The sequence below is a fragment of the Mesocricetus auratus genome, unplaced genomic scaffold (assembly GCF_017639785.1).
Source record: "Mesocricetus auratus isolate SY011 unplaced genomic scaffold, BCM_Maur_2.0 Super-Scaffold_15014, whole genome shotgun sequence".
In the NCBI taxonomy this organism is placed as follows: domain Eukaryota; kingdom Metazoa; phylum Chordata; class Mammalia; order Rodentia; family Cricetidae; genus Mesocricetus; species Mesocricetus auratus.
Window position 1 is genome coordinate 592,737 of NW_024429186.1, and position 16,193 is coordinate 608,929.

At 38.7% G+C, this 16,193-nt stretch overlaps 1 protein-coding gene across 2 annotated transcripts in view; it reads left to right on the forward strand.

Annotated features, from left to right (window-relative positions):
- Nucleotides 1–16,193, forward strand: part of Itgb8 (integrin subunit beta 8) — an 81,161-nt gene that overhangs the window by 34,427 nt on the left and 30,541 nt on the right. The window contains exons 3-6 of one of the 2 annotated variants that reach the window (XM_005084467.4): nucleotides 5,098–5,272; nucleotides 13,707–13,953; nucleotides 15,343–15,508; nucleotides 15,981–16,139. In XM_005084467.4, the coding sequence (XP_005084524.1) occupies nucleotides 5,098–5,272; nucleotides 13,707–13,953; nucleotides 15,343–15,508; nucleotides 15,981–16,139 (747 nt within the window). The remainder of the gene's footprint in view (nucleotides 1–5,097; nucleotides 5,273–13,706; nucleotides 13,954–15,342; nucleotides 15,509–15,980; nucleotides 16,140–16,193) is intronic. The other variant, XM_013123946.3, reaches the window with a different exon arrangement.

Consider the following 16,193-nt stretch of genomic DNA (forward strand, 5'->3'; position numbering starts at 1 on the left):
TGGGAAGGAGCAGGGAGGATGAGCACCACGCTCTTCTATGAACCAATCAGGGTTAAAGCACAGACAGGTTTCAGATGCAGGAGCCTTATCTGAAAGTCACATCCTCTGCTGACAGCCTCATCTTCTGTGTGCTTTGGGTTAACATCACGGGGTAAAAAATCAGATGTCATTAATTAACAAGGAAGTACTTTGTCACAAACCATCAAGTCAGACAATGTCACAAAAAGGAAGATTCCAGAGTTTCTTAGTTCAAGTTCTGTCGTCTAAAGACCAAACAAAATTCTTGCCATTCTCTTAACAACCATTTTTCTCACTCATCTCTACAGTCTTGAACATGGAGTTGATTTGTAGGGTTCTCTGTCAGGGATGTTTTGTGGCCTGGTTTTCCTGACCCAAAGCCAGTGATCCACTCATCACTAGAGAAGATCCTTAGAGCCCTGCTCTTTGTGCCAAGGCAACTTCAGCTGCTGAGTGCTCCAGTCAGAGATGTTGTGGGGAGCTTTCTGAAATATGCTTCAAAGCCTACTTGTCAGCCAAGTGTGAGATCAGGTCTCGGAGAGACCACTCCTCCTCACACCTGTGACTGGCACAAAAGGAGAGAAAAAATGGCAACTCTGAAAATACCCGTCTGTCTGGCCACAGAAGCAGGGACTTGGGGGTGTGCCAAGGGATGGGAATTCAGAAGGAAGAAAGCCAATGCAGGGGAGGTGCTGAAGGGACAGAGGAAACCTGTGTTGACTATTGCACTTGCAAACAGAGATGGACCTTGAGGAAAATACTTAAAATTTGCAAGGTTATTCTTGTCTACATGCCACTGTGTAAGGTAGTATACACAGTTTAGGAAGATGAGACTCTGAAGAGACACCAAGGTAAATTTAAATCCTAGCTCCACCTGTTTCTAACTATAAACTATATAACCTATGTAAATTATGCAAACTATGTTGCTTCATCCCTTTAAATCACTTTCCCTATCTCTAAAATGAAAATACTGATTGTATCTACCACATACTTTAATATATAATGAAGTAACATATAGCATAGGACATTGAGATACAGGAGTTGTGTCTATAGATACTTCACTTACGTTTTAGGAGCTGGGGAGATGGCTCAAAGAAGGAAGTGCTTGCTGTACAAGCACAAGGACCTCAGTGAGGATTCCCATTACCCACATCAAAGCCAGATGTAGTACAACACATATGTAACCCCAATACTGGGAGATAAAGACAGACATATCCCTAGGGCTTGCTGGCAAGACAGTCTAGTATAATGGCAATCATCAGATTCAGTAAAAGACCATATCTCAAAAACTAAGGTGCAGATGTAATGGAAAAAGGCACCTAAACATCAACTTTTGGTCTCCACAAGTACTTGTATGAGCAAGCACATTTGCATGCACAGGCATACACCACACACACACACACACACACACACACACACGCACACATGCACACACATACACACAATAATAGTAATAAAATAAAGTAAAAAATAACACAGTCTCTGAGTGTGCAACCTTTGCCAGTTGTTCGTTCATAATACTAAGAGAAGGAATCATGCAATCCCTGTAGGCTGGGCTGATATCATCAAGAGGTGAGATCACCCATCACATAGACACAGATACAGGTGGTGACCCTGGTTTCTCAACCAGAAAAGAGGGAGGACAAGAGAAGAGTGAGGGAAGTTTTTCCTGATCATGATGATAACAACAAAACTGGCTTATATAATTTTCAAAGCTGTTCAAAATACCACCCCCCTCCAAGACGCAGGGAACACATCAGAAGGGGTGGTGGAAAAGATGTAAGAGCTGGAAGGTGAGGCTGAGATATGCTAGCTACTAGGAAGCATGAAGTCTTGGACTTAGAGCAGATGTGGCTGCCTGCACTGGACCTGCACAACACTTGTCTTGTCAACAATTGGTTATGGATGGGACAGAGGTTCAAAGAGCCCTTCCCTCCCTATGAAAATATTAGCAACTGAAAGATACTGAGAGAGGTGTAGTCGTTGTCTTTAGTTGTAAACTGAATGGTGAGCCCACCAGGCTTTAGTAGATAATTCCAAATCTATGAACACAAAGACAGCCCTGGGTAAACAAACTCCCCTACCATCTCTCCATCCCACCTCCCATCCACTCCTCAGAGAGGGTGAGGCCTCCTATGGGGAATCATCAAAGTCTGTCACATCACTTGGGGCAAGCCGCAGGCCCTCCCTCCTCCATGGACCTAGGCTAGATCACCTGCTTGTATTCTAAAATGGCATTTTAATCTGTCATCCCATTATCTGTTTTCCCTCAGTAAAACTATTAGAAAAACATTTGAGATAGAAAGGACTTTATTAGTATCACCAGTTAACACTCATGTTTCTAGTTAACATTGTTAAGAGCCACATTGTTTTGAGCAACTCTTTCATCACAGTGTCATGGTGTGGGCCTGACTTGAAACCACAATTTCAAGAAAGGATGTGAAGAGTGTTTGCTGTTCAAAGGGAGATGATAAGACTCTTCCATTTCTAAGCAGAATGCTGGTTTTGGAGGCCAAAAGACTCAGACATTAGTAAGACAAAAACACATTTTGTTTTTATACCCAGAGTATTACGCTAATGCATAGAAGAGGCAACTGGTGAAAGCCCTTGACTTCAGCCTGGGCCTCTCATTCTCAACTGATCTTAGCTACAGAAATGTGGAGTCTGGTTTCCCCAGTATTTTTCTTTAAGAAAAACTAAAACATAAGGGTTAGAAGAAATTAAAATGACAAAATCTGCCAAGAAATAAAAAGGGTGTGGTTTCAAATTGCTTTTCTTTCAAATGGAAAGTAAGCCACAATGGGCAAGAACCTTTTCTTTCCTTTTCAAACCTAATTGGCCAATTGGCAATGCTTTTCTGACTTAGTGCTTACAGTGGGCTAAAACAGCCATTCCGATTCAGACATTGCAAAATAATTGAGAAGATTTTGCTATTTTAGCAAAACTATTTGACATTTAAAGGTCACATGGCATATAGCTTGATGTATAGTTACAGGAAAGTAGCCGCCCTTTCTTTCTCCATTCTATACACACAGTTCAGAAACTCTTGTAGGCTGAAAAGGAAGATTAGAGCTGTTTATATTTTATTTTCATTGCATGATCTGAAATCTTGGGGACTCTATATCTGGAAAATGCATGTGGCCCTCCACATGACACGTGAGTTGGGAATGCAACAAATACCATGCCTTCTGTACTCTCAATGTCCCCAGAGCGGGAGAAACAGAGTGCTCTACCTAACCTGAAGTACACTAGGAATGGAGACACATGGCTCCCTTTCTCTGAGGAACTCCAAGCAATTCATAAACTACATCTAGCTGGCAGTTGTAGGTGTTTCTAGTTGATATGGTAAAAAGCTCTGAGTTTTAAACTTCTGGTTAAAATGTGGGTGATGGTTATTAAGTGCAAGGCAAATTTAAATGTCTACAATACCACTTAGCAAACACCCAGAAAGTTCTATTAGAAAGAAAGGTACAGTGCCTTTTCATTGTGTTAGGATCACCAGCAACCACCATACACTAACTAGGGATAAACATTGTGAAGACCAGACAGTAAACCAAGAGCACTTGCAGCCTAACACAGTCTCTACAGCACAGTCTTCTTGCCTTGATCTATTACCATCTTCTAAAAATGGGGCATTTTGAAATGCAAACCATGTAAAAACAGACAAAAGGTCACATTTGTCCTACTGACTTTAATTTTCCAAGCCATAATCTAAATTGAGAAAGAACAAAAATTTTAAAAATATTTTATATTGACTACCATGATTCTGCCTAATCCTTCTCTGATGCTGAAGATATTGTTCTTCATTAATTAATGGCCTCATCTTCAGCATAGCATTTAAACTTTGTAATTCCCTTTCTCCATAACCTATGACATTCTCTTGTCCCTAAGCTTTACTCTCATAATAATTATATTTCCCTACTTAGTGACAAAATTCAACCATGATCTGCTGATTTCAGTAGTGAAGACTCTAGCTGCTTTGATCTGCATTCTTTTTTTTCTTCTTTTTTTTTAAATTTTATTTTCCAGTTTAAATTGATCTGCATTCTTAACCCTTTGAAAACTATTGTCCTATAGTGTATGCTCAACAGTCTTTCACTGAATGATTATTTATTTAGAGCTCAGATTCCCTGAATCATATGAATTAAAGGTAAAATGATTGAATGTTGGACCAAAATAGCCCTTCCAGGAAGACTGCTGAGCAAATAGTCAGCTCGCATGTAACTATCTTAAATAATTTATACCAATATTGCCCATGGTAAAATATTTCCATATTTTTCTAAACAATGCCTGAATAGTCATGTGAAAAATAGAAGAATAATTATTTTAAATCTCATCCAGAACAAATTAACTTTTAATCATATACCATTAATCCTAAGCATATGGGATAACTCATGAACAACTAGCTACTGTTTTATGCTGAATGATTGTGAAAGGTTAGCTTAGACGAAAAATCAGGAGAGTCTAAATTGGAATCTTCTACCACTGTGTCATCACAAGCATCTTCCTTGGTTTACCCAGTTATTCACAGGCTGATTTGTATATAAGAATATCCAGAGATTGACGGATAAGAAGCTAGAACTCCAATTCCTTCTGTATGAGCTGTCAGCACACTTAGGCATGTGATTTTGAGGGAGTTGCTCTCATCTCCCGAACACATCAGCACATAATAGACATGCCAGCTGTGTTCCTTGAAACACGAGGCATACATGTGGAAACAATAAATCATCTACTTTGACTAATTCATTTTTAGATCTGAATTGCCAAAGTCAGATGTTTAGGAAGACCGAAGCTAGTGTAATTTTACAATGCTCAGTCAACAACAATTAAAGTGCTTGATTAAACTTCCCCTCTTTATTAACTTGTTGTCTTATTTTTAAATGAAACATAGAAGTAAAACTTTCATTCCTGACAAATTTGCCCATACTTTTATTAAAAGCATGCAGCTAATTTATGCAATGACTTAATTGTTTCTACATGGGAAATGTCTCCTTTGTCATATTTGTATTGTATGGGTTTCTTAAGTTGTCACTGAGATGATTTGCTAAAAACGTCAGTGATTTTCCTTTTTTTAAACAGGATTTTGTTTCAGGTGGATCAAGAAGTGGACGTTGTGATACCGTTTCCAATCTGATAAGCAAAGGCTGTCCAGTTGACTCGGTAGAACACCTGTCAGTGCGCATAATGACACCAAGTGAGAATGAAATCAATACCCAAGTGACACCAGGAGAAGTCTCAATCCAACTGCATCCAGGTTTGGTGATTTTTAAAGAAATCTGTGATGCCCACTAATTTGCGATGATCATAGTGGCTTGCTCACAATTAATATGATGCAGCAGGCAGTACTGTGGTTGAAATCTTACTGAGCTCAGATCAAGGAATCAAATCTAGTCCCTGTCATGCTCGTAGCTAAGCTGGGTGGCCTGGGCCACACTATAAACCTCACCACAACCTATTATAACTCAGTTCTGATCACATGGGCCAGTCACACTGTGATGTACTTGTGCTCTGGATCCAATGAAGCTCTTGGGGAAGAGAACTTTTTCTTGCATTTAGTTATTGAGCTGGTAGAGGGAGAGGAGGCACACACATGCCACAGTGCACAGAGAGGTCAGAGAACAACTTGCAGGAATCGAGTCTCTCTTTCAGTCATGTCTGTTCTGATGATTGCATGACCATTGTCACCCCTGGTAGCAATTGTTCATACCTGCTAAGCCCAGAAAGGGAACATAAATTGTTTTATTTCTCCATTTCTCAGAGTGCTACTATAAATTCTCCATAAGTACTTATATGATGCATTGATTCACTAGTTAGTGGGAAATACAAATTACTTAAGTACTTAGAGTCTTTGCAATGAACTTTTAAACGCAAAACTATCATTCATTATCACCATAATTACCTTAAACAGCTCTGTGATGGCATTTGAGATTAGTGTGTACTTTTCCTCATGCATTTCTCTGATATCTCTCCTATAGCAGTGTGTCCCTACAGTCTGACACATGTTGTAGCTCTGGAAAATGTCCATTCCCCCAGGAACATAGAATTCCAAAATATGAACTATATCCAAGATGTCAAAACATGCAGATATGTGCCACAGATAAAAAAGACTGGTTTAAAATATTAAATTATTTTCAACTCTTCATTAGTGGGTAGTCATGTCTTGTCATTGGTTTTTAAAATAATAATAATAATTGTTATAATAAAATAATAATAATGATAATAAAATTCTTGCTATACTTTTCATCCCACTATTTTTTTCCAGACTAATTAGTTACCAGCAAAACAAAGTCTGTTCCTAGCTTCCAGTTACAACTGGGTTCTTCACCATGTAAAATAATGATAGAGCTTGATATGGAAGTATATGAGGGCCAGCAGGAAAGAGATGCATAGCCAGTGCAGGAATTCTAATTCAGTTGGTAAAGATTATGGTCTTGCCACCTACTATTGAAAAAAAAGAACAATGTTTATCCAATCCAGTGTATTCACTAAAATCTGCCCTTAGTATTCCAATAATTACAGGTCTTGCCTCCACATAGTCTACTAAAGTTATAATTGTCCCACTACTTCTAATGATTTTTTTTCTCTACCTGGTTTTACAGTAGGTTCATGAGCTCAGGTTTTCTAATCTCTCCTAAAAAACTTGTAAAAGCCCCAGTCTCCAGATCTTGACAGCGTTCTCATCCACTTTTTCCACCTTTGCCTCCAGAGTCTTTATGGAGTGGGCTTGTTTGCTTGTTTGTTTTCTGTGTTAACATTAAATAGTAACACACATGACACTCCATTACATGTTGGCTTTCTGACTCCTGTGGCTGAGTTAACTCCCAGAGCACACCTGAATTTGAAGGTACTTGGCTACCATGGTCTTTATCCCAAGGCTCTCTTCAAATCCTACAGATTCCTGCATCACCACTCTGTACTTAACTTCAACAAGTTCTTCGTGATAGGAGAGCTTAACAGTATCCCTTTCAATATCTTCAGAGGAAGCAAGGGGTGGGTGGGATTATAAGGCACAACAGCTGAGCTTAATTCGTAAATTTGATGCTTTAGTCTGTTTAGCTGCCACCACAGAATGCCTTATACACTTGGTGGCACAGATGATAGAATTGCCTTTTCTCACAGTTACAAAAAGGCTTAAATTTCAAAGGTCGGGGAAGTTCAAGAATGAGGTACAGGCTGATTTGGTTTCTAGTGAGGGTTCTCCAGGCTTACAGGTGTTCACTTCCTGATGAGTCCTCCCATGGAAGAGTTGAGGGGGAAAGAAATGGGGGTGGTGTGAAGTGAGGCTCTCCAGTCTCAAAGGACCACAAATCCTATGATGAAGCGCCACCCCCCACGATCTCATCTAAACCTAACTAAACCCCGAGGCCTCATCTCCAAATACGATTCAGTTTATAATACTTGTTAAGTAAATTGTTATTTTTTTAAAGTCCACAGACAACCCAGTTACAAAAAGTAAAAGTTTTTTCATGACCCATTATTTTTAAGCACAGTGCCACAAAATTTTAAATTAGGTCAAAAGATATAATCAAAATTCTAGTCATAAACTAATAGTAACAGTAACAAATTACATTCAAATATATAGGTTATACTTTAATTGTTCTATGTAGGAGGAAGTCTGTATGCCGCCATTAACCATGTGACTTACTAGAGGCGCATACAGATGAGACAATAAGAGCGGTTTACCACACCACTAACCACACTCACTTTGGGCATGACTAAAGACGTATACAGACGGACGTAGGCGGTGAACTACATCACTAGCCAGGCCCACTTTTGGGCATGGCTAGGGGGCATTATGGGGGAAGGCATAAAAGACAGCACACAGGAAGTCTTGGTCTCTTTTCCTGGATTTCGGCTTCCGGTTCAGCAGCGGGAAAACTACTGGGCTCATCTGGGTTACTTGCTTGGTATCTTGTGAGTAATTTCTACAATAAATACTTAGTTTTACTTTCAGTAAGTGTGCTGTTTATTGTTACAGCATCAGTTCTAAAAACTTGAAAGGTTTGCTTTTATTTTGAAAGAAGCAATCATAAAACAAAAGGAAAAAAATAATAAATTTAAAATAATAAAATTAATGAAATATAGCATTAAGTAAAATGTAAATAGATATGAGTTTGTTCTCTGTAAAACTCAATAAGAATAATAAATTGTTAGTAAGTCTAGTGTAGAAATGAATACAAAAAATTGGCTAGTTGAATAATAAATATTCACTAAGTATTTAGGTCTGAACACTTACAAAGTAAGAAGTGCTTTGCATCTATTCAAACTTTCAAGGAACACATTATACCTGTGTCATATAAATTCTTAGAAAGATTTACAACAGACCTGCAAGCTACTTAGTTGTTGTGAGTCAGTATAACCTCCTTGTCAACGCCTTAATAAAAAACTGTAGCAAATCAAATCAGACTACATTTGCTAAGAACCACTGTGTCCAGATAAACAAAAGAATATGATGTTCCCAAACAAGAAGATGTTATTTTGACAATTACAAGTCTCTGTAAACACTGTTAAAAGATATTCAGCAAAGGTGAGATAACCCCAATTAAGTTCAAATATAGTTTTTCTAAACAAAACAGCACATTTCTTTAGAATATGCTGCTAAAAGTACATTTCCTAGGTAAATTAGTTTTCTGTTGCTGAGGCAAAAATACCTCAGAAAATTGAAGATTTGCTTTGGTTTGTGATATCAGATTTTCTACCACAGTCACTTGGCCCCATTGTTTTAGGGCCTGTGAGACACTTCATCATGGCAGGAAGATGAGTCCTGTTTATCTTAGGGGCAAAGAGAAAGAAACAGGGGTCCCATTATCCATCCAAAGGCATACCTCCAATGACTAACTTCATCTAACCAAGTTCCACTACTTTCTTAAATTTTTCTACCAATAACTCTGGAGGCTGGATCAGACATTTAACTTATGGGGCCCTTGCAAACATTCAAGTTTCAAATTGTAAGGCAAGAAATTTTGTTTATATTTTTAATGTGTATTCATTCCCATATACTTTCTAAGAACTGAGAATCATTTAGATTTACATGAGTCAAGCTTCCTGTCTTATTCATGTTAATGTCTTCGGGCTTTTAATTAGAAATTTTATTTCATTGTGTGTGTGTGTGTGTGTGTGTGTGTGTGTGTGTGTGTGTGTGTGTGTGTACAGGCATGCATGCTGCAGCTCATGAGGGGAGGTCAAAGGACAATTGGTGGGAGTCAGTTCTTTCTTTCCATCATGTGAGTCCCAGGGATAGAGCTTGAGTCATCAGTAGGAGGCACCATTACAGGTTGAGCCATCTCACTGGCCCAGTCTTCAGTGTTTTCAGTTTCACTGGTCCATGAGCTGTCTGCCCTTGCCCTTCCCCCAATCAATACTAGGATGCTTGAACATCTTTTGTAAGCTTACTATTACTAACCATCTTTAGCTCTAGGTTTCAGGTGGGATTTGCTTTTCCGTACTAATGAGCCAATGACCCTATCTTTATAATTAAATACAAAGTTCCAGCAGGTTATCCTATTTTATATATTATTTGTTGTTGTTAATAAATGCAACTGTATCCTTAAAATGCCATACTCTTTAGAAAACATTTGCAATGGAAGGACCTATAAATTGCAACTTTTTGCTTCTTTGTTCAATTCATACACATCAATAATTATTGTTTTCCCCTTTTGTAGCTATATTAATAATTTAAGTCTTCGGGGGGTTTCAGAGAAGAAAAGCAGTCCTTATTGTGAGGCTATTTAGAATCCAGTAGAAATAATGGCGATAATTACTAACATATATGCATTTACTGTGTGACAAATATGGAACTAAGTATTCTGTGTAAAGCTATCTCACAGTAGCTTTTAGAAATTGAAAGAAGATAAAGATACCATGTCTGGTACCTCCTAATTATATGGTAAACATTAAAATGATGGTGTATGATCCAGTTGCTAGGGAAACAAGGCAGGGAGTCTCAGCCTGGTCCAAGTAGGAGTAGCTTATGGAAGAGTGTCTTAAAGCAGTGATTACAAGAAGAAATGGAGGTTAGCTTACCACAGGCAAAAGGAACACAAACAGAGCACGGAAGTGTGGGTTTCCAGAGTACTTCCCGGGACTTAGGAGCCGTCCTGTCTTGTTGGACTTAAGACGAAGATGGAATTAACATGATGAGGTGCTTCGATCACAATGATCAGCTACTTGGGCACCTTAAGCAGGCAGTGATGTATACAAGCTTTGAGTTTTTAAAAGAAAGAGTCCGTGGTATAGTGACCTTGGGAAAGCAGCACTGCAAAGGACAGCAAAGAGAGAAGGCAAGACGCTACAAAAGCCAAGCAAGGGAGGGGAGAGTCAGAAAGAGTAGAGTTTGAGGCCAACCTGACTACATAGTGAGATCTTGTCTGAAACAACAATTAACAGTGGAAGAGGATAAGACAAGAGGTGAAGAGATTCATTAAGAAAACAAAAAAATGGCAAGGAGGAAATATTATGGTCAGACCCAGATTTTAGTCAGTTATAACCATTTTTCCACATGGTTGGCCTTGATTATCAACTATGTTTAGTGGTTTGACTGTTTAATGTGGAGGATGGGATCTAAAACTAATTAGAAAATGTAGTTTAAGTCACACACACACACACACACACACACACACACACACACACACACAAGAGGGACCTCCATGCAGGAGAATCTGACGATATTTTTAAGGATACTCATATGAATGCACACCCCAGTATCCTCTTCACAGTCACCTGCGCTCCACAGATAGAAGTTGATGAAGACAAGGAAGAGTATGTGCCACAGCTGCAAGGACTTGAAAGAAACTGAGGCACAGTCAGAAACTCACTTTTCATTGTCTAAGATTTCCTCTTTGTGAGACTGGTAAAGAAAGATGCCAGCAACATAATCAATCATTGCCCTTTTCCTCAACACTCAAGGCAAAGGGATATAAGTAACTATGGTCAACTACAGCACCCACCCTCAGTAACATATGTCCTCCAGCAAGGGCACACCTCTTAGTCCTTCCCAAACAGTTCCACTGACTAGACATCAAGTATTCAAACATGTGAGCCCACGGGGGCAATTCTCATCCAAACCATCCTAACCCTGAAAAAGTAATATTATTTAGATAAAATCACCTTGAAAATAGCATTTTACCACTAATTAGAAATGCATCAGGTTATTCTTTTTAATTTAATTATTTTTATGTGTAAGGGCTATCTACCCTTAACTGGGAAAACCTCACTGGAATCTTGAAATGTAAAAGTAGCAATTTCTGTTCTCTTGTGCAATGACTAAAAGGCCAAAGTATGAAAACGTTTATTTTTAAATGACAAATTGTCCACTTGAGGTCTTAGCCCATGTTGAGAACTGACCCAGGTACCTGTGCTAAGGCCAGCATCTAGGCAACCCAGGATCCTGTCACAGTAACCTCCAGGACTTTCTCATCGCCTCTCATCTGCTGAGCCAGTGAAAGGAAATTTTGCTGGCTAGGCTGTGAACAAGTGTCAGCACAGGTCCCCGTGTCTGGAGTACCTTCAGTAGCTTAGGCCCCCAAGGATGCCTTTGCTGATGTTGCACAAACTGTGTCTTTCACTGAGGTCAGCGTCCTGTACCTTTGCTGAGTCCTATGCACAATCTGCTGAATAACTGCGACATCTAGCACCGTCTGTAAAAACACAGAGAGTCATTCAATGTCAGGCTGAGTCATCATAAGTTGCAATGATTCACCAAGATAAAATTACCACGTGGCTAATGCCTAAGGCCTTTAGCAATATGTCCAAGTCAACAGTTAAAAAAAAAAAGCCACACAATTTATCTATTCCTTAAATGTTGACCCATGTGTCAAGCCCTTCTACATGAACTACGCTCTTTTTCTTTTTTAATCTGGTCCTGTGTACTAGTTTCTGATGTCTTCCTGCATGTAATTATCCACTTTAATTACAGAATGTTTCTTTACTGGTACTTTTCTGTACAGAGCCAAAAGATGAACAGAGAAAATGCTCTCTGGAAGCAGCCCAGCTCCTAAAGAGGGGTAGAGAATGGGTGAGGGTGGGGGGGTAGAGAATGGGTGAGGGTGAGTTACACTCGCTCACTTTTCATTCTAAACTTCTGGAATGCAGAACTTGGAGCATTTCATCCACACAGCTTCCTACTCAGGCAGGAAACTGGAAATGAATGAACACCCTTCCTTTTCTTTATTTGGTCTTATCTGCCAGTAAAGCATTGCTGTTTTGATAGGTTAGATAGTTCAGATTGAACAACATTGGAATTGTATAAGAATTTAAAGGAAAATACAGGAATAATTCATCGATTAGGTAAATATTTTAATAAGTGTATCATCCTACTGACTATGTGGATATACAAATTGTAATTTACTTTTATAAAATATTTCACAATCGAAATGTTCCCCATGGGTGAATAGTTAATGACCCAAAACCATTCGATTTATTATTTTAAAGGAAAAAATTCACAAATTGTAAGTGGTGACTTTTCCCAATATATCTTATTCAGACCCAGAATCTGAAGGGTCTACATGAATAACCCAGATCCTACGTCAAATCATAATATGACCAAGAACTAAATATCCTGAACTGCAAACAGGTGCCCTTGAGAAACTCTGTACCTGTTGTGGGAATGACTGTCTCTTCCAATCCAGTTAATTTGCTCAAGGCCAATACCTGGCCTCTGTGATCTTCATACATTTGCTGAGCCCTCTCTGTGAGTTGAACTGATAATCTGCACACCTTCAATACGGCATGTCTGGTTTTCTGCTGTGACCCACTGTCTCACCCACTAACCAACAGGAAGAAGCTCATCAGCTGATTCATAATGTACATTCATGTTCATTATCTCAAAGGGTTTCATTTACTGTCAAGGACCAAAGGGTTCATATGTCACTGATAAAGGCATCTTGCCTCAGAAGGATGATTTCACACCTACATTTAGTAAAAGGTCATTTTTTAAAAAGACCTTTTCTGATTTGCCTCAGACCATTCCCTGAGCACAGACGCCTGTTCCTTTTTCAGACGGATCGCTGTTTTTTTTTTTTTCTGCTTTGTGCTTTCCTAGCTCTGAGAGTGATGACCAATTCATGTTATATACATGAATTCTCCTATATTTGTATTGAGCTGGTCTGTTTTTTTTTGTTGTCTCTAGAATTGCCATAAATGCATTGTTGTAACTTAGATCTGAAATGTCCCTTAAGGTTCTTGTGTTTGAACACTTGGTTCCCAGATTCTGACACTGTTTGGGATGGATATGGCTGGGGGAGTGATAGCCTTTTGTGAGCTGGACACAGCTCTGCTTCCTTCTGTAGCATTCTGCTTCCTGGTCTACAAAGATGAGAAAAAGTGAATCATCCAGCTGCTGCAGCCCCAACTATCATGCGGTCCCCATCATGATAATGGGCTGTATCCTCTGATCTGTGAGCCCAAACAATCATTTTCTGCTTAAGTTGCCTCTATCCACTACTGGATCTTAACGATGAGGAAAGTAAGATGGCTCAGTGGCTACAGGGGCTTGCCACACCTGACCATCCAGAGTTCAATCTCGGAGATCCAAAGGCAAGCGGCTCAGTACTGTTTATGATTCCTACAAGTTGTCATGTGACCTTAACACATATGTGCACATGCCAAATGCAATTGAAAATGTCATTTACTTACTGACCTCTAAGATGTGTAAATGAAGACTATGTGATATTTTTCTCTCTTTGTATTAGGAGCTGAAGCTAATTTTATGTTAAAAATCCGTCCTCTGAAGAAATATCCTGTGGATCTTTATTATCTGGTTGATGTGTCGGCATCAATGCACAATAATATAGAAAAACTGAATTCCGTTGGAAATGACTTATCCAAAAAAATGGCATTTTTCTCCCGTGACTTCCGTCTTGGTTTTGGCTCGTACGTGGATAAAACTGTTTCACCTTACATTAGCATCCACCCAGAAAGGATCCACAATCAGTGCAGGTAGCTAATGTTTCATGTGGATAGTATTAAAAGAATCTTTCTTTTTAAAAAAATCTCATGTTGTTTGTTCTTATAGACTTACCATGTTTCAAAATATTGTCTTATTAAATAAAAATCTAAAAATATTTCAGGAGGATCCTTGTTCCTGTATGGAAATATTTGCCTGTAGCTTGGATTTTAAGTTATATTCCTTCAAATATTATTTGTTCACTTTTTTGTCATACAAAAGACTCTTAACCTATTATTAGTAATCCTGTATATATTTCCAACAATGAGGCGAGCATGAATATGAATACCTCTGGAAATTCTATATCCCTCCTTTGTGGTTGCTCCAAATTTGTTGAATTTAGGTTTGCCCCATTTTAGAGTATTCATCACCTCAATGCTACACTGATATCTTACTGTATTGTGATGGTATATATTTATGTTGTTAATGATGTAGCCAACTGCCTCAAAGACCAAGGATCAAGCAATAAGAATTTGATTATACATAGCATTTGCCTTCAAGCATGCAAGTTTTCATACAGTGTCACCTGTTGAATTTTCACAGAAATATCTTTATAAATCTCTTGTTCCATAAGTAATTTTCTTTTTAGATACTTTCTGCTTCTATAAACTGTGCAAATCATTTCATTCTACACTTTCCAACTTGCAGAAATAGTTACTATTACGCACACAAAGTGAGATTGGTTTACCTTTTACAAGTCTTTGTGAAGTCTTTTCTTAATTGCTATTTATCATTTCCTGTGGTTTTCTGAGGTCAGGGATTACTTTGTTGCTCAGACTGACACTGAATTCATGAATCCTCCAGCCTCTGCTTTCTGAGAGCTTGGGGTTACATCTTGGACAATCTCCTAGAAGGAGAGCCCACCTGAGGAATGAGTCTCTTTCTGAGATGCAAGAGTGCTATTCGAAGTTATTCTCATACATGTACTGCTCACTAATAATTCCACAGCAAGCATCACTTTCAAAATTAATGTGATATCTTTTTAGAAAAAAAGTAATATGCTATTTGAGCTGGATTTACAAACTATCTCCCTGGATGTGTTTCTCATCAGCTCCAAGCCCAACTGTGATAGGAAATTACAAATTCTTATGTTCCTCTTTAAAATTCAGTGTTCATTAGCATACCAAAGTGTTTCATTCTCCTGTAATCATGAAACACATGGGATTTTCTTCATTTTTGAACATCAACCTTACAGCTCTATTTTCTCCTCACAGACAAACTTCACCAACCTTAAACTCACTAATCATATAGATTTTTATGTTGTTAAAATTCCCTACTCATCCAAAAAAAAACCCTTCCTTCTTATAGCAACTGTTAGTGGTACTTTGAGAAATTTAAGGAAGCATAGAAAAGTAGATTTTGCACTTCTTTCTCCCACACAGTGACTACAATTTAGACTGTATGCCTCCCCACGGATACATCCATGTGCTGTCTCTGACAGAAAACATCACTGAGTTTGAAAAAGCAGTCCACAGACAAAAGATCTCTGGAAACATAGATACTCCTGAAGGAGGTTTCGATGCCATGCTCCAGGCTGCTGTCTGTGAGGTAAGAAGTTTTGCATGCTGAGTGTTTGGGTTCTCAGATGTAGCAGAGGATGTAAGGGTTTTATGTTCTGGTTGTATCATGGAAGAACATAGAAGAATATATTTTTTTAAAAGAGATCTCATTTCTCATCACTATTAGGATTCATTTTGGTATATGTTGGGATAGGGGGCTAAGCTGGGAAAGGGTAACAGAAAGAAGATAAGGTTCAGCAAATGGGATGCTCTTTGCTCGTACATACCCCATGAAAAAGTCAGAAAGAGCCTGTTGTCCCATTCCCGTCATGTTTTCTGGCTTATTATTCCTCCAGTGAGGGAGTAAAGGGTCAATACATGGGCATGCTATTTTAGAGACAGTACCTCATTCATCCTGATTTAATGTTTGTCAACTGGAATATGTCCTTTACTCAAGGCCAAGACCACAGTGAGATAGATCCATGTCATTGTACAGGGTCTAATTACATGTTTATTTTAAGAGTCATATTGGATGGCGAAAAGAAGCTAAAAGATTGCTGCTGGTGATGACAGACCAGACATCACATCTTGCTCTTGATAGCAAACTGGCAGGCATAGTGGTGCCAAATGACGGAAGTTGCCATCTGAAAAACAATGTCTACGTCAAATCTACAACCATGGTAATGTAGCAACAGCTCCTTCCTAGCTGTGATGACTCACTGGGCTAAAATGAA